The 18892-nt window shown below is 41.1% G+C and overlaps 1 protein-coding gene and 1 long non-coding RNA gene across 4 annotated transcripts in view; one reads left to right on the top strand and one right to left on the bottom strand.

The window, feature by feature from the left end:
- Positions 1–9405, top strand: part of ANTXR1 (ANTXR cell adhesion molecule 1) — a 218381-nt gene extending 208976 nt beyond the window's left edge. For both annotated transcript variants that reach the window (XM_082744116.1, XM_082744115.1), the window contains exon 18: positions 5360–9405. In XM_082744116.1, coding sequence (XP_082600242.1) covers positions 5360–5620 — 261 coding nt within the window. In that variant the 3' untranslated portion in view covers positions 5621–9405. The remainder of the gene's footprint in view (positions 1–5359) is intronic.
- The window catches only part of LOC309871269, a 78942-nt gene that overhangs the window by 43620 nt on the left and 16430 nt on the right, over positions 1–18892 (bottom strand). For both annotated transcript variants that reach the window (XR_014315159.1, XR_014315160.1), the window contains exon 2: positions 235–341. This is a non-coding gene — a long non-coding RNA (uncharacterized lncRNA). The remainder of the gene's footprint in view (positions 1–234; positions 342–18892) is intronic.

The following is an 18892-nucleotide window of genomic DNA, read 5'->3' as shown; positions in this document are numbered from 1 at the left end:
TTCATAACTGCAAGCTCATGGGCCTTTGATCCTTTGAGAACCTAAACTTGCAGGGAAGAATCTGAGCTAAGAAGGCTTGCTCCACCTCAGAAACCGTTGGGGATATAAACAGTACTTGTTGAGCACCAACTTAAATTTAATAAATAAATAAATAAATAATATTTAATAAATATTAAATAAATTTATAAATATCTCCAGAGGAGAAGACCCAGAGGCCACCTCAGAGATACTCACCCACCAGTTGGGCAACAATGTCGACAGAGAAGAATACCAGATGGCACATTATCTTCTTTCATTGAACAAATTTTTGCACAGGGCTTCAGGTGGGCCAAGTTGGACATCTGCAATAAAAAAATAAAAAATTAATTTAAATATGTAAGCAAGGACCAAATCACAAAGAGCTGCATATGCCATCAGAGGTATTTAGATTTTATTCTAAAGATAACAGGGAGCCACTGAAGGATTTTGAAGGATTTTGAATTGACCATACTTGTGTTCTGGAAAGATCTCTTGACAGCTACATCAAGAGCTGATGGATTGTGGCCAAGAGCTAAACTGTATGATACCATCTACAAGTGAGTCAGGAAAATATTTACATTTTTAGTCTATATTCAGGATAACAGAGGAAAAAAGGATAAGTGCCTAAGGCAAGTAGAGCTGGTTTTAATTCCACTTCTACCATTTACCACTCTATCATCTTGGGCGCCGTATTTAAATAAGCCCATGCCCTCAGTCTCTTTTCTGTACAGTGAAAATAATGAGTAAAAATGTTGTGCCTAGACATTCCTAATAATCCTCTCAACACCATAAGATTCAGTCAAATCAAAATGGCGCTTTCTAGCCTAGGAGAAAAGCCACCTAACATCCTGCTAAGACACCACTTAGCAAGAGATATTACTGCATTTTCTTCTTAGAATTTAACCAGAGTATTTTGTTGCTAATGTGTGAAAATAATTGGCACTCGTACTTTGTAAATGAGCAAGCCGAGGTAAACTGAGGTCAAAGCCGAACATTGGATCCAAATCAAGCCTCCCAAAAACAATCCTGCAAAGAATTTAACTGGGTTACAAAGACCAGGGTATGAACTGAGAGCTCCAGTCGTCCTAGCAACCTTTTAAGCAAACACTGGTGCAGATTTGCTGGCATATATGACACTGAGAACATCTGGCCTTTCTATTATCCTCTCACAAGCAAAAAATGATGTCGTGTAAACTGATCTTTAGGCCAATTATATGGTCTAAGTGTTACAGTGTTTGTGTTGGCTCCTCCAGTTCCAGGTTTTAAGAACTTAATTTGTAGCCACACCCCTCCCCGAAGTCCTAATTGCATCTTACTGTAACTGACCCCAGGGATTTGTTTATGCCAAGTTTGTACCTTTCTTCAGGACGATAAATATGTGTAGATGCATCATCAGTCAACTGTGTGTGCAAAGCATGGTGGGAGGTCCTATAAGAATCAGTTACAGGAGTTTCGTGCCATGGGAAGGTAGAGAGAGGGCATAAGACAATGGACTCTGGGGACGGCTCTGGTCCCATGTTCAGGGCTACATTCCCCCCTCCTACACCAGTTTTGTTATGGAGGCTCTAGGCTGCCACTCACTTAGAAGGCACTAAACTAGGAGTCAGAAAACCTGATCCTACCTCCAACTGGCCTTCCTACCCTAGACAAGGTCATTATTGTGTCTGAGCATCTGTTTCTCCATCTAGACTCCATTTCATTTACAAACTCCATGTGGTAGGCACTGTTCCAAGGCCTTCATCAACATTGATTAAGTTAATCCTCGTAATGACTCTAAGTGGCAGGCGACATTATTATCCCCACCCCATGTCACGCAGTGGGGGCATGGAGGAGACAGTAAGCTGGCCCCCACCCAGTCTTGCCTGCTTACTAAGAGCTCTGGGCTGCTGTGCTCAGCTCTAATGGGCTGGGGTACCTAATGAACCATCTTTTATTCTGTAGAATCCTTTCACACTTTCTTGAAGACATATGGGGATCCTAATCTGGGTTATGAACCCATGAACTGGTAGAAGAAGGCAGGGAGCTCCTGATTTTGTCTCTGGACAAAATAGCCTCTGATAAAAATATTAGCATTACAGTGTGTGAGACAGTAAACAGTCCTCTGAATTAGCATCCCTCCTCTCTCTACTGCAGCCCCCCCCCACCCCACCCCAGGGAGGGAGCTGTGGGATGGTCAGCCCTCAGGGAAATCTGAAGCCATATGGGGACTTGACCCCAGGCACCAGCAACTCCATCTTCAGGATCAGAATTCTCCTTCATCTTCAGAGGAAATGAATCTTTTGAGCCTCTTTATCTGACTTGGCCTGTCTAGGAACAAAGGGCAGAATATGTAGTACAGTAAATCCCAACTCTGAGTCGTCCATTACAGGAATTTATCACAGATGGTAATCATTAGGACTTTAACATTCTTGAAGGAAAGAGCTTTATCCAGAATTATAAATAAACTATTCCCAAGGCTTAGATTTATAAAGCCGTGCTAAAAAACAAAATTCAACTGAATAAAATTTAAAGATCTTATTGGCTTTACTCAACAATTCATGAATCAGGCTATATCCCAGCTAGCAAATAGAAAGGAGCTCCAAGGAGCTGTACAAAATGGAGACTTTTATAGGCAGAAGGGGGCAGGGACAGGAAAGAGTGGGTTACCTCATCTTTCTTTGAGGGACAGAAGGGACCTTTCAGGCAGATTACCTCACTAATGCTGACCAGGAAATTCCAGATTGACAGGTTTAAGATTACACTTCTGGGAATGTTTGAAACTGCAATTAAGTTAGGTATTGAATCTTGATTTGCTGACATGGGGATTAGCATAGGTGACTCCATTTTAAGCCTGTTGTCTCTCTTTTTTTAATAGCTGTAAGAGGATTGCTTAGGGGGTGCCTGGGTGGCTCAGTCATTAAGTGTCTGCCTTCGGTTCAAGTCATGATCATGATCCCGGGGTCCTGGCATCAAGCCCCATATTGGGCACCCTGCTCAGAGAGGAGCCTTTCTTCTCCCTCGTCCCTCCCCCTGCCCCTGCTCCTTCTCTCTCTCGTTCCCTCTCTCTCAAATAAATAAATCGAATATTTAAAAAAAAAAAAAAAAAAAAAAAGGAGGGCCTCTTGGACAACTGGGAACTTATAGCACTGGGTTACAAAGTCAACCTAACCTGTGAGAGCTTCACACTGACTGACCTGGGCAATGCCATGAGGAGATGGGGGCTTATTTCTGCAGTTAGCTAGCCCCCAATCAGAATTTAACAAGGTTAGGCTTTGTTCTAACCTCATGAAATGCAAACTCGGGAATGGGGTGCTGGCATCTAAATATGGCATTGTAATTCCTAAGCCAGTGGTGGAGCAGCAGAGTGCAAAACAAGGCTGCTGCCTTCCAGAAGTTTCTCATTTGATCAAGGAGCCAAGGCATTCACCAATCAAACAACTAGAGATTATAGTTTGCAGGCTTCTGTGTGTGACATAGACTGTAACTAGAGAATCCAAGGAGGGAAGAAAAGGCTACATGAAGGCTGAAGTCATCAGGGAAAGATTGGGGGGTGGGAGGAGTAGGGGGAAGGAAGGGACTGACTTAGGACGCAGATGAGTTGGGTGGGTGCATGTGAGGCCAGGTTGGCTCAGCCTCCATTGTCTCCCACAATGCATCGTGCCCCTGCTATGACTCTCGGCCCGAGCCACGTCTCAGGTCATGCACTTGTATCTCCTATAGGTGATTGTGCCTTAAATTCCACAAACTCGCCCTCTTCATTCCCCCTCAACCCCTTCCTCCAAAGGCCTGTAAAGGGAAAGTCCAGCCTCTCTAGACATAGCCCATCCAGGGCAGATGCCCCGTGCTGGGCATCCATCCTGGAGGGGGAAGCTGGGAAAAACCCACCCACCAGCTCCAGCCCCAGTATAGCGTCGTATTGGGTTAGGATGAGCAGGAGAGAGAGAAAGGGGGAGGACAGCCCGGAAGTCACGTGCCCCCACCCCACCTCCTTGGTGGGGAGGGATTCTGCAGACATCCAAGACACACAGTAGAAGGGACAACAAGATGTCCTGCAGGCCCAGGACATTTGGAGGAAGGCTAGGACCCCACTAGGATGGGTCCACATCCTGCCCAGGCAAAGCAGGAGATTCTGATGCCAAAAGTGAACGGAGCACAGGCACAGGAAGGAGAATGTCATCTGTTGCGGGGAGGAGGATGGCAGGGCAGGCAGGACTGACTTTGGAGAGCTGAGAGGTGACACCACAAAGGAGAGAGGGCTACTTGGGCTGGCTGCAGGTTCCGGACTTTCTAGAGGCTGCTGTAGGGACTCTAGGTATTTGCTCTGCATTGTCCAGTGAGGTCCCCAGGAAGGAAGGTAGCAGGGGAAGGCTAGGGAAGCAGAATTCAGGGCAGATGTCTGCTTTACAATGAAATATCCCCAGGCTCTAACTCTTAAGAACCTAAGCATGCCTGAACAGATGCAGCAGCATCTGGAAGAAGCGGGACTGCCCCAACCAGATCAAGAGCAGGAGAAATCGTTTATGACGGAGCTTTGGGGATGGCAGGGACATGGAGGGGGAAGCTGTATCGACTGGTATCTTGTCCACAGCAGGAAGGGGAGCTGCCTCCTTAAGTCACCCCTCAGCGCCAATGGCCAAAGGGGGCAGAAGTTGATGGGGAGAGGCAAATGCATGAGCACCTCTTAGAGTCACCCTGGTTTGCCACCTTCATGCAGCACAGATCACAGACGGACTGAGCTCGAATTACAGTACAGGAAAAACTCATGGTGTCTGCCTGCTACTGCCTTTAGGAGTATCACCAAAAGCAGTTGAAACAAGTTCCCTTTGTTTAAAAAATGTGGAGTCCCCTGCCTCCTTAGAAGACATGAGAATGAGAATGTGGCAGCAAGAAGAGAGGTTCTGGAGCCTCTTTGGGATTCAATCACCAACCGCCACCTCTCCCTGGTTATGTGGCCTTGGGAAAGGCATTTACCGTTTCTAAGCCTCAGTTTCCCCACCTACGAACTAGAATATTTGATAACAGTTCCTGGCTGGCAAGGCTGTTGAGATGAAATCCGATGACCTCTGTAAACAGCTTGACCCCGCGTGTCCAGTTAAGGTCCGTTCCCTCTTCTTCCTCCCCTTTGAGAGAGAGCCTCAGGGAAAATGAATTATAACAAATAATTTTACAACCCAGTAAGCCCAGAAAAAAAAGAAATGGGGAATTTATTTGTTAAGTTCTACCATATGTCAGGAGAGTACTGTCATAAACATTGTGTCTGCTTTCTACATGTTTCTTTCAAGCTGCTCACCGGGCCTCCCTTCTGCCCTGATGTAAACAGCAAATAACAGCTCACATGTCCCTCTCTCTGATTCTCTTCCAGGGGCGCTGTATCAACTTCACCAGAGTCAAGAACAATCAGCCCACCAAGTACCCTCTCAACAACGCCTACCACACCACCTCACCGCCTCCTGCCCCCATTTATACTCCCCCACCCCCTGCTCCCCATTGCCCTCCCCCACCCCCCAGTGCTCCCACCCCTCCAATTCCATCCCCACCTTCCACCCTTCCCCCTCCTCCTCAGGCTCCACCTCCCAACAGGGCGCCACCCCCCTCCCGACCTCCCCCTAGGCCTTCTGTCTAGAACCCAAAGTTCACGCTCTGGGCTCTTAGAAACTTTGGGGAGGAGGCTCCTCTGTGGTGTTAGAATAAGTCTTTCCAGTTAGGGGAGGCTTCTGCTTTGGAAATGAGTGGTGATAAAGCCCACTGACCTTCACACACCTTAAAAATTGGTAGGTAATGCCAATGCATCGACAATTGTGATCAGCAGAAGAAACAGAAATTTTGAAATGCCTGAAAACAAATGATGAGGCACCTACAGTCACAATTATAACCAGCCAGCCATCATCTCTAGAAGGTTCCAGAGACAGTGAAACTGCTGAGATGCTCTTAAATGGGATTGGTCTCGTGGAGACCAATAAGAAAATCATTTCTCTGAGGGTGAAACACAGTCGGATGGATGAGAAGTAACACTGCTGGGTTTCTAAATGCTGCCTTCCCTCCTCCACCTCCATCACTTGACCCTGGACCCTTGGTCTAGGAACCAAGAAGGTGAAAACACTCTGCCTACAACTTTAGGAAAAGCTTGGGGTCCCCATTGTGGCAAGAAACTCAACATCAGACAGGTATCCAAAAGCATGTTTGCCTGGGATTTGCGAAGGAGTAAAAACATATGCCTTATTTTCCTTTCCAATTCTCCCAGTTTCCAAGTGAGAAAGAGAGCAGGTGTTTACAGATGGAAAAAGTTATGTTGCCACGTTGCTGTGTAAGTGAAATCAGGTGTGTGCATTGACTGGAGAGTACTGATGAGAGCATCAGACAGTTTCTAAAACCCACAGGCCACGAGCAGCTAGCGGTGGCTGGCTTTGGCCCGATATGGTCCACTAATCAACAGACAATGGGATTGTTGAAGAGCAACCTGTTAATGATTCATGTTAAAAATCAAGATTAGGCTTCAGTTTAAATCATGTAAGATATGAAAAAGTGACTAATCCCATTTTTCAGAGACAAATGTGAGTTGATCTTCCCAAAATGGCATCACTAGCACCTACCATACAATCTCTGTGGTTGGTTTCTTTCTTTCTTTCTTTCTTTCTTTCTTTCTTTCTTTCTTTCTTTCTTTCTTGGTAAAGTTGTATACCAGAGATTTGTAGGTAGAGTTGAGAGACAATGGTCATAACATAATATGGAAACCATCTCCAGGTTCTTTAATTAACCACACAAAAAAAGCCATGTATGTGTAGATGCAAATATATTTCTCCTTGGCTTTTCAACATACTCATAAATATAAGCTGTTAACCCAGGAGGAATATACTAGATGTTCTGCCTGAAATTCCCACCAGGCCTGGGATCCAACCCATTCCTCCAAGTCTTTCTGAATCTGTTGCCATCAGTAAGCCCTATAATCGCTTTCTAAACATTGGGCTTCATCATCCAGGGTGAAAACAGAGGGCCTCCGGTACCCCCAATCAAAATTATCTCCCCCTCCAGCTTTCTGCAGGTCTTAAAATTCCTCTCCCAAACTGCTCAAAGTCTTAAATCTTTTCTGGAACAAAGCAGAATATAAAATGAATATAAACTTGGTGCTTTGGGTTATGGTCTCCAAATATCCTTCAAGAACCTATCAAGCCAGCCTGATTCTTAACACCTTACTTAGAACAGAGATATAAGGACCTGGCATGCATTCCATCAACACCAATTCTTATAGCCATGGCAGCCATTGTTCATCAATCATAGCACTATCCATGAAGCCCAACAATTTCTTCACAGTCCTCACACCACAAGTTCAAGGAGCCACCATTAATCCAGTCAGAATTTGAGAGAGAGATGAGCCCTATTTTCCATCCCCACTTTAGAAAGCAGAAACAAATGGGAATTGCTCGGAGGAATGGGGAATCCTTGGGCATAAAAGGTACAGTCAGGGGAACACAGATCTCAGCAGTGCCTTAGTGGGGGACCACATGCACTAAATCCACAGCGCCAATGCCAAACTGACACATCTCTAAGTGTACCTCAGACCCAGCCTTTCTCCCAGCCTGCCACTTCCAAATGCCCCGCCTTCTCATAGAGCTAAAGTCAGAGATGGTTTCCAGGACTTAGAAAAGCAACCTCCCTTTGCCACCCGCTCATCCTGGCCTGTATTGTCTATTCTTACAACACGAAGCTTCTTTAGTATAGTCCCTCATGAACCAGGGGCCGCAATGTCTCAGTCGCCTACAGTGACATTGCTGGTCTCCGGCAAACCATTCCGTAGGAGAATGGGCTCCCCAGGCTCACAGCATAGAGACGTTGAGCCCATGGCAACTGTTTTGACTGCTGGCAGTACAGAACAGTCCACCCCACACCACTGCCGCCTGACTCACTGCGGCCATAAGAAAGTTCAAGCCAAGATACAGACATTGTACAAGATGGCGGGCACCATTCAAGATCTCAGCGACACATTAATGAGAAGCCCTGTGCAGTTTCCACAACATCTTGGTGAACTTTCGGATGAATAGGGAACTGCAAAGATGTGCTGATTTCCAAGAGGATTAGCAGGGTTTGTCCTTAAAATGGACTCATCATGTCATCCCTAGTCATTCAGAATTTACATTTGAGAAGGTGAAACTTCTAGACTATACGAATAAGGCAATATAGGCTCGTACATTTTTGTTAAAGACAAAATTCTTTAACTGACTTATAAATCTATCAGTACTTGTATCATTCCCTGTAAAAGGCAGCAGACATATGATTGTCATCAGGAAACTGCACAAAATTATATTTTCAACCCCCATGTTATTTTCCTTGTGAAGTTTTTTTTAAATAAAAACCAATTTTTTGTTGTATATATTCGTATTCCATGTGTTAGATGGAAGCATTTCCTATCCAGTGTGAATAAAAAGGACGGTTGTAGTAAATTATTATAAAGCCAATGATATTTCATGGCAGGTTATTCTACCAAGCTGTGCTTGTTGGTTTTCCCATGACTGTATTGCTTTTCTAAATGTACAAATAGTTACCAAAATGACGAGACCCCTGTTTGCACAGCATTAATAAGAACGTTGAGTTCCATGGTCCTCTCCATTGAAGAACAGCTCACAAACAGTTTCTGGCCTGGAGCTCTGCACATACTCCAGTGAGACTGTAGAAGTTCTCTCTCTGACCAAGGTCAAGAACAGAGCAGGTGGGCAAATTAATGAATAGACTTGGATATCTGGCCATGGGTCACCTCATTGTAAATAGCACTAAAAGGGGCCAAGATGATTCTGATGTCTCATAAACACTAGAGTCCAAACACTGTCATATGAGAAAAATCCACCAAAGAACTAGAAAAAATAATAATAATCGTGAGATAGTAAGTTTCAGCCCAATGCCAACTCAATAAAAACAATTAATGCTGTGTAAAATGGGTTGAATTAGCTTGAGAACTATATAAAGATATATGCAGTGAAAAGCCTGTTAATGCACACCAGATGGGAATGGGGTATTCTAGTCAATTACCTTTTCTAGTTATCTGAGCTCTATTATATTATTGTACTTGGATAACCAACTTAAAAGAATTAGAATATGATTTTTTTTTAAATACACTTAACATTAAACTCTTCTACAAGTTCTTTCTTCTTTCCATGATAATTCAGAAGACAGTTATGAATCTCGAGTGAGTCATTGTTATAAAAAATCAGTTATCACTGTACCCTGCTATAGGAGACTGGGCTAACCCTGCACAATGACAAACTCTGGAAGTTGCTTTTTTTAAAAAAAATAAAAATAAATTCCTAAAATCATCTCTTTTACTGGCTATTTGTCTCTTTGTTATGAAAATAAAATGTAGATTGTTCAAGGGCTTAACATTTCGATGATAATAAAATGACTGTTGTTATGCAAATTAAATTGTATTTCTCAAATCATTATTTAAGTTCTTTACTGTCTCCATTATTGCCATTTTTTTCCTTCAGCTGTCCAACATTCAAAATACTCTCTATTTCTAGTAACTGTTTTAAAATTTAAAAAGTAAACCAAGCCAAATGAAAATATAAAGTAAAAAGTGGAGACAAAGAAGCAGCCAGAAAAAAAAACTACAGGTTCAGTTAGGATTGTATCTGGCTGCCTTCACAAGATCTGTGGCTGTGACTGATTTGACTCACATAGCAAGGACTCCAGCGGTTTGCAGCTGCTCAAGACACCAGGCAACCACTGAGTTTTTGTGCTGTAATGAGCACTGGGTATTATATAAGACTGATGAATCACAGACCTGTACCCCTGAAGCCAATAATACATTATATGGTGATTAATTGAATTTAAGTTTTAAAAATAAGTAAATAAAACTATAAAAAGATGGGGCGCCTGGGTGGCTCAGCGGGTTAAAGCCTCTGCCTTCGGCTCAGGTCATGATCCCAGAGCTCTGGGATCGAGCCCCGCATCGGGCTCTCTGCTCAGCAGGGAGCCTGCTTCCTGCTCTCTCTCTCTCTCTGCCTGCCTCTCCGCCTGCTTGTGATTTCTGTCAAGTAAATAAATAAAATCTTTAAAAAAAAAAAACTATAAAAAGAAAGAAGCCAGGCAGTAAATACCCTTCCTTCCGTATATACCTCAAAATATTTTCATTATATCTGCAATTCTGATACAAATCATTTAATTCTTCTTTGCAGTTTCAACGCAGCTCCTCCATTTAAATTTTTTGTAGGTAGCTGAGCGTCTTTCTAGTTCCTGAGTTTGTTCTTTAACATTAAGAACAAGACTTCATTAAGCCTTGAATGCATCTTAATTGGAATAAAACCAACTGCAAACAGAAAATCATGCCACACTTTTTCCAAAATTCCAATCGTTTTACTTTTTAATAGCTTTTTGGGCACAGTGACATTTTTAAATTATATCTTTAATCATTAAATGGTTTTGAGATAACTGGCTAGCAATTTGAAAGGAAAAAGAAAACTTGGAGCCCTACCTTACTCCTTACACCAAAATTAACTTCAGCTGTATTTAATTTAAGGGTAACAAATAAAATAAGGCAAGTACTAGAAATGGAAAAAATATTTGCTCTATCTTATGAAGAATTTTTAAATCCTACATATTGCTCATATTACCAACCAACTTTCTCATGAAATCTCTTCAACTACCCTAAGGCTCCAATGCATTAAGTTGAACAAAGAAAGGGACCATTACAGACAGAAATAAGGTCACTGATCAGGTGCTGACTGTGAACTTAAGCAGAAGATCTATAGTTTTTCATCACTAATCCAAATTTTATGCCCTCAGATAAATATGTTTCTCTGGAGTCTCACTTAAGTGTAGAACCACCAATATAACACTTTGGCCTTCTAAATACATTGCAAGCAAGTGCTTAGAATAACCAAGTATGGCTATATGCAAAACAGATGGGTGTACTCTGATTACAACTATACTATGTTGGCTTGAACCACCATGTCCTCATAAAATTTATATCTAAACAAATTAGAAGCCTTATAATTCCACTAGGTGTAACTGCCTCTCCTTTTTATTCAACATCCAAATGGTCAATTATATAAATTCTTCCTTCTTCACTGAAAGCGGGACATTTTAATTTCTGTAGTTCGAAACTGTGCAGCATCTCCTTTATTTACTTTTAAATATCATTTCACAATGTACTTAAAAGGCAACACCAACAGCTAAAAAAATTCTGCCTAAGTCACTTAAGAACTCAAAACAAAATTCTGTTAAAAGATGTTCAATTAGGGGCTCCTGGGGGGCTCAGTCAGTAAAGCATCTGACTCTTGGTTTCCACTCAGGTCATGAGCTCAGGCTGGGATCAAGCTCCCCACACCCACCCCTGTAGGCTCCCCTTCAGCAGGGAGTTTGCTGGATTCTCTCTCCCTTTCTGACTCCCTCTAACCCTCTCCCACACACAGGCATGTGCACGCATGCACTCTCCTTAAAATAAAATAGATCATAAATTTTAAAAGATGTTCAACTAATTGTGCACGTTCAGTACCTTAATGGGCATTTTAGTTACTAGTTGCTTATAAACATTAAAATAAATATAACTCATAAAAGACATTTTCCTTTGTGTAGTGAAGTGGTTTGCATGCTAGCAAACATTTTTAAAGTAAAGAAATGTTGGGTATGAGTGCTAAGAGTCCAGAAAACATTCATTTTCTTCTGAAAGGGAAGTCTTAAGGCAAGACTCAGCCACCCATCACTAACCCCTTTCAAAAATGCATCCCCAAGAACCACTGAAAACGTACAGCCATCTCTCTTCACATTTTTTTAAATACGAGCACTTTAACTTTCCCTTCCCTGTGAGCCGCACCCCAACTCTGTAGGAGACAGAGCGCCTGTCTTTTTGCTTAGTTTTACGTTTGAAAAGTATTTACTTGGACACCTATAGATTCTGTGAAACCTACTTGAAATTAATGACAATATGCATTTCCAACCAAGCTCTTGTAGAAACAGATAAATATTCCACAAGAATGCCAAAAGTGGTTTGTAGATAAGGGGATGCAAAAGCTCTGACGTGCATCTGAAATTGCAGTAACAGGTTTCTCCCTAGCTGGGGTGGATTCCACAGGAAGCAGCCTCTGTCTCTGCCCATGTGGCCCAGGGATTCAAAAGTCAGGATCCGAAGAGTAGAAACGAAGACAACAGGAGAAGGGAAGGTGAGAGGTGGGCTCAAGTCGTCTCTTTAGGAAGATTAATTTTCTTTCCTGCTTCAAACAAGCATTTAAGTTTTTGCTACAAATATTCCTTTCTGATGCCTCAGCTGACTGCCTTCTTATCTCTCTGTGCAGACCTGGGTGTAGTGATCGCCTCTCGGTGCTCGCACAGACACATCCACATCATCAGTGTCTGGGTAACACATGTTTGATTACCCTGCCCTGCTTTTGCTCGAAAGACTTTCACACTCGTTTACATTTGTATCTCTTCCAGTGATGTAATCACTGCTATGAGGAATAAGACCTGCAGAGGTCCAGGAGGATTTGATTCTAGCCCACTCCTTGTGGGCCTCACCAAAGGTACCGAAGCAAATGCACACTCTGAGCGGGCCCTGCCCACTCCATCTGTTACCTGCTCAGACTGTTTGATTTTAATGCTTAGCTCAATGTTTTTATAGCCTTTTCAATATTTGTTTTAAAAAATAAAGATAATTATTGGTGCCTGGGTGGCTCAGTGTGTTAAAGCCTCCGGCTTCGGCTCAGGTCGCGATCCCAGGGTCCTGGGATGGAGCACCACATCGGGCTCTCTGCTCGGCAGGGAGCCTGCTTCCTCCTCTCTCTCTCTCTGCCTGCCTCTCTGCCTACTTGTGATCTCTCTCTGTCAAATAAATTTAAAAAAAAAAATCTTTAAAAATAAATAAATAAATAAAATCTTTTTTAAAAAAATAAAAAAATAAATGCTTTTACTTTTCTTAGAAAGTTAGGAATGGGGGGGGAAAAAAGCTTTCTTCACCTGATAAAAGGTATCCACCAAAACCCCACAAAATCACCTGATAAAAGGTATCCACCAAAACCCCACAAAAACGTTATACTTAATGTCGAAATATATAGAGCTGGCTCAAAAGCCATAAGGAAATGTCCTTGTGAACATGCCTACAAAAGGCGCAACTTGCGCTCTAGTTCTTACTTTTAAGGTCACAAACAAAAGCTTATTCAATACTCGAGTATACAACACATAAATAAATACAATTATAACAGAATGCATCATGGGGAGGCATAGCGTAGAAACCAAAATGTTATATAATCACCAGCTGTCAATCAAAAATGTCAATCAAGGCTAAATTTACATGTACACAAAGCAAGCTTAAAAGGAGGAGCTTCCCGATGCTCCTCCTTCTCCCCTCAGTCGCCTGCTTCTACTCTTGAAAGTATACTTTACTTATCTACTCAATAAACTCTCTCCACCTATTCTGGTCTCAGATCTCCAATTCTTTGGTGCATCTGGGATAAGAACTAAGAGACCCTGTAACACTAGAAGTATTCTCTTTAAAATAAAAAAGAAAGGATTCTAGCCATCACTATTCTTGTTCACCTTTGGTTCTAGCCAGTGCAATAACACAAAATTACAAAGCAACTGTAAATATCAGGAAGAAAAAAAAATTGTCATTGTTTTCAGACAGTATCATTGCCTACCTAAAAATTCCATGAGAATCACCTTAAAACTTTTACAACTATTAAGAGCCCAGTGATCTGGTCAGGTACACCATCAGCACCATCAATAACCATGGGCAAGTTGAAAACTACCCATTCATAATAGAAAAAATATAAATTACACGTTTATATTTTGAAAATATTTCTAAATTATATGCAACCATATTACTTATATTTTATATATAAATTGTATATGTACATTAAGAAGAATTAGACTTACCCCCAAAAATGTACAAAACCTATAGGAAGACAACTATAAAATTTTATGAACTATCCTCATTAGAGGGAGATTGGTACTACATTTCCGAATGGGAAAACTTAATACTGAAGAAATATTGGTTCTCTCACAAATAATCTACAAATTCAAATGAGGACCAATTTAAAAAATCTAGAAAGATTTTTAAATAATTTCAAATGCAGATTCTAAGTTTTAATTAGAAAAGAAAATGAACAACATAGCCAGTATATGGTAATACAACAGAACAATTTTATGATATATGGAAGTTTAGTTTATGGTAAACTTAGTCCTTGGAATATCCAAGGACTAATTCTTTAATAAGGGGCTATCTAGTTGGGGGGAAATAAGGTGAAATTCCTATCTCTGCTGCAAAGAAAAACAGATTTCAGATGGATTCAAGAAAAGAGAACACAAGAAAAGTACTTCAAATTAATAATGACTGTGCCCCTTAGTAGCACTGTCTGTGAATGGAAGGTTCTAATAATCTTACCAATCAGATAGGTCTCAACTCCCAGGAAAGGGTAGAGAAAAGGGTAGAGAAAAATGGAAGGGCAGGAGTTGCCAAGGCGAGACTAAGGAGAAAAAAGAAAAAGGGATCTCTCACCCCCACACTCGGGCACTACAGCAAACATAAATTGGTGTAGCCTCTCTAGTCCATTCTATACATTTGGTGTCTGTCATACGGTAGTTAACCAATGCTAGTTAAATGGACAAACACGTCAGTGAAGAATCTCCACACATCCAATGTTTAAGCAAATCAACAATAGAAATGGAAGCTGTATCTGAGACAATGTTTTCTTTCAAGAACCAGAGGTAATAAGCAAGTCCTCATTTCCCCATTGCCTTTGAGCAAATATGCAAAGCATGGTCTCTCACTGGGTGGTATTGAATGAATTCCTATAAAAATTCATTAACTTCGTCAGCTCCCTGGATTGCTTTTCAATGCATACACATTCTTCCACATTCTATGTCAGCTGAGGTCAAGTCCCTTTTTTGCAGTTGGCCTGGGAGGAAAAATAAGAGTAGATGCCAGGAACTTCGGGCAGGTGCCAGAAGGGAAAAAAAGGCGCCAGCACTGGCAGTCACCAGAAGGATCAGCTCCAATTTGCCTCGTTTGTTTATCAAATGTCCTGTCTCAGGACGAGACTCCCTGCCCTTCTACAAATGCATAGAGTGAGACTCAACAGTTTTGTCGTGGCTCATTGAGGAAACAGCAAGAATCCAGAATCAGCAGTCAAGCTGTTGTGATCCCCATTAAAGTATCAGTCACTGAAGCAGCTGTTTATTTGTAGATTTATGTTCTGAGATTTCACAACTGCCTGAAAGGGCTTCGTTCCGTCCAGGGTAAGAAGATCTCCTCACCTCGGCTTGCTTCAGTCTGAACTACTGGTAATGTTCCTTTTCTCCCTTGTTTGTTTGTTGTTGTTGTTTTTTTAAATGAATAGATTTTATTTTTTAAAAATAGTTTTAGGTTTACAGGAAAACTCACAGATACCGTGAATTCCCCTACATCCCCTCTTCTCCATACACAGTTCTCCTGATTATGAACATCTTGCTTTAGTATGGTACATTTGTTATAACTGACACTAAAGTCTATAGTTTACATCAGAGGCCGCTCTTTGGGTTGCAAATGCACATGTATGCACTCCATCTCATCCAGTATCATGCACAATAGTTCTGAGACCCTAAAAATCCCTTGTGCTTCACCTCTTCCGCCCACCTCCTCTCTCCTCTTGGACCCCCAGAAACCTCTGATATTTTTATGGTCTCCATAGTCTTGCTTTTCCAGAATACCTTAGAGCTGGAATCAGGTAGTGTGTAGACTTTTTAGATTGGCTTCTTTCACTTTGCAATACACATTTAAGTTTCTTCCAAGTCTTTTCATTGTTTGATAGCTCATCTTTTTCTTGCTGAGTAATACTCCATTGTCTGGATGTTTATCCATTCACCTACTGAAAGACACAGATGTTCACATTCTGACTGATTTGAATGGCTCGCAGAAAGGAATCGGTGGGGTGGCTCTATGTTTTCCATAAATATAAATTAAGCATGTTTAATATATTTAAATCATCCAGTTGAGGTTTCTTTTTAATTTCAGTTTTTATGTTTGTTTTTTATTAGAAGTTATTTTTGATTGGCTTTCAAATATGCCTGTTTATCTTTCATAGGCACTGTACCTTAAATTTTGAATCACTTTACTTTCTTTAAATATATTAAACATGCTTAATTTTTATTTTGTATCCAATAATTCCCATATCTAAAAGCTTTGCTGGCCTGATTCTGTGGTTTGTTGTTCCTGCTGACTTTTGCATATAGTGCCTTGTCTCCTTAAATGCTTTTTGACTTTGACTCTGAGCCCACATTCCTCAGAGCTTTATTCATGGAAAACTCTGAGGTTTGTGTTGTGATTGCATTTCTCCAAAGAAAATTTATGTTTGCTTCTTCTAAAAATCTGGAATCATTGCCAATCCAGAACTGTTTTAAAATAAATGCTAACCTAAAGGTATTTAGAATCATGCAGGTAGTGTAAATTTGGGTTACAAACTTTAGTGCCAGCCTGTGGTTAAGAATTTTCAAGAAAAAAATTTCTCCCTTAACCCAACAGGGAAAAGCAAGGTCTTCCTTGCTATTACTAACTGTAAGTCAGAGTATTTTCTAGTTCATTCACACTGTAAGTTGCCTTTTAGGGTCCCAGCTTCTTATGTTGGCTTTTGTCTCCTGTTCACTCAACAAACATGTGATCATCAAAATGAAGGCTGGTCCTTGAAAAAATGACTAATTCCAGGATTGGTACACCAAAAAAGTACAAGTGCAAGATAACACTGGAACATAGATGTACAATAAAAATAAATTAAAGATGATAGATAGATTGATTGAGTAACTTAAAAATCTTCCCTAGATGGGCCTGGCTGGCTCAGCTGGTAGAGCAAGTGACTCTTGACCTCAGAGTTGTGAGTTTGAGCCTCACACTGGATGTAGATTTAAAAAAAAAAAATCTTCCTGGGGCACCTGGGTAGCAGTCAGTTGAGCATCTGCCTTTGGCTCCAGTCATGATCCCAAAGTCCTGGGATGGAGCCCTGAGTCAGGCTCCCTGATTGCCAGGGAGTCAGCTTCTCCCTCCCCCTCTGCCCCTTCCGCAGCCCCCACTTGTGCTCTCTCTCTCTCTCTCACTCTGCTCTCTCTCTCAAATAAATAAGTAAAATCTTAAAAAAAAAAAAAAAAAGATAGATATACACATCTATACAGACATGTAGATGTACAGAGAGAAAGATAATAGATATAAATACAGATACAGATATAGACATAGTTACAGGCATATAGAAGGGGAGGAGAGAATACAACAAAAGTGGTAAAGTATTAACCACATGAACGCATGGGAATCTGGGTAACCAACACACTCCAGGATTCTTTGCACCATTGTGCTATTTGGAACATTTCTGTAAATCTAAAATTATTTCAAAATAAAAGTTAAAGAAATGAAAGCTGATTGTACAGGGTCCAAAACCAAGACTGGAAGTAGGCCCAGTCCTGGTCTCCAGTCTTGCCCATCTCCCAGAGTCAGGCTATGCCAGAATGGAGGGAAACTAAGAACCGAGTCAGCCTCAGTGACGCTGGAGAATGACGTGGGCTGAATGAGCTAAGAGGCAAGGGCCAGTGAGGGCTGCAGGCAGATGTGCCACTGATACCTGGTGCGTATGAACAGCAACAAAATCACAAAGATATGCTGACTACGAATGACAGATTAACAGAAGTGCTTGAAGAAACAACAGTCTGTGCAATAGTTTCCAAACTATGCAATGTCTTGTATTAACTTCAGATTTCAGAAGCGAAAGAGCAAATAAATCAATTGCAATATAATGTGAACTCATTTGATTTATTAAGACTGGTTGAAACTCTTCCAACACATATTGGTCTAAACCCTCTAGAACTTCACTGTCTAGTACAGTAATCATTAGACCCATGGGGCTATTCTAATTTAAATTATTTTTGTGAAGTAACAGAGAGAAAAAAATTATTTTTAAAAATGAAAGAAAATTTAAAATTCAGTTCTTCATCACACTAGCTACTTATCAAGTGCTCAAAGGCTACATGTGACTACTGACTGCTAACTACTGTACTGGGCAGCATAGATACAGAACATTTCCAATACTGCAGAAAATTCTGGACATTCTGGAATTCTACAGAAAACACTGTACATCACTGTTCTAGAAGCTGAAGAGCTCATCACTGATGAAGATGGCTGTGATTTTTTAATTTCATTTTCTTTGATTCATGGAAAATATCAGACAAAACATGAGAAAAAACCTTCAATAAAACTCAAACATTCCACTTCCTGGAGGATTCAATATTAGAAGAGTTCTTTCTGCCAGATGGAAGAAACTCATCAAGAAGAAATAGGAGTATAAAGAACCCTGAGGAGCATCAGGCTGGCTCAGGCAGAAGAGCATACGACTCTTGATCTCAGGGTTGTGAGTTCAAGCCCCAAGCTGGGTGTAAAGATTACTTAAATAAAAAATTTTTTTCATTTAAAAATTAAATAAAAAAAAAAGAGCCTTGAGACTATTGCAAACACTGTTGAGATGATTCTGATACTCATATGTCCTCTGACTTCTGAGTTGATCCACATTTCCCCCCACCTTCCACACCCACCTCTGCACTGTGGAAAATGTTGTTCATGTTTTATTCATTACACTGAATGGTTTGGCAAAAAATAGTTGAGCAAGAAAAGCTACCAATAATAAAGCCTGTAATATTATCTAAGGAACTAGGAAATTGACTTAAACATCAAAATTAGGGAGGTAAGGAGTTAGAACTCTGACTTAACAGGGCTGGAAGGGAATTGTGAAACACTGAACTTTCAGAGCCTATGCTCCCTTCATGCCATATCTGACAATAGCTGATTGCTCAATGAAAGCTGAAATTAACCACCTATAATCTCCAATGGTTATATTAAAAGCACTCCAGTAGAATCCAGAAAGAAAAAAAAAAAACACTTTAATACCATTCTTGAAACACTTGTAAT

This window comes from Mustela nivalis (assembly GCF_964662115.1).
Source record: "Mustela nivalis genome assembly, chromosome: 8".
Taxonomy (NCBI): Eukaryota; Metazoa; Chordata; class Mammalia; order Carnivora; family Mustelidae; genus Mustela; species Mustela nivalis.
The sequence above is the reverse complement of the archived record's forward strand: the minus strand, read 5'-3'. Positions and strand labels throughout refer to the sequence as shown.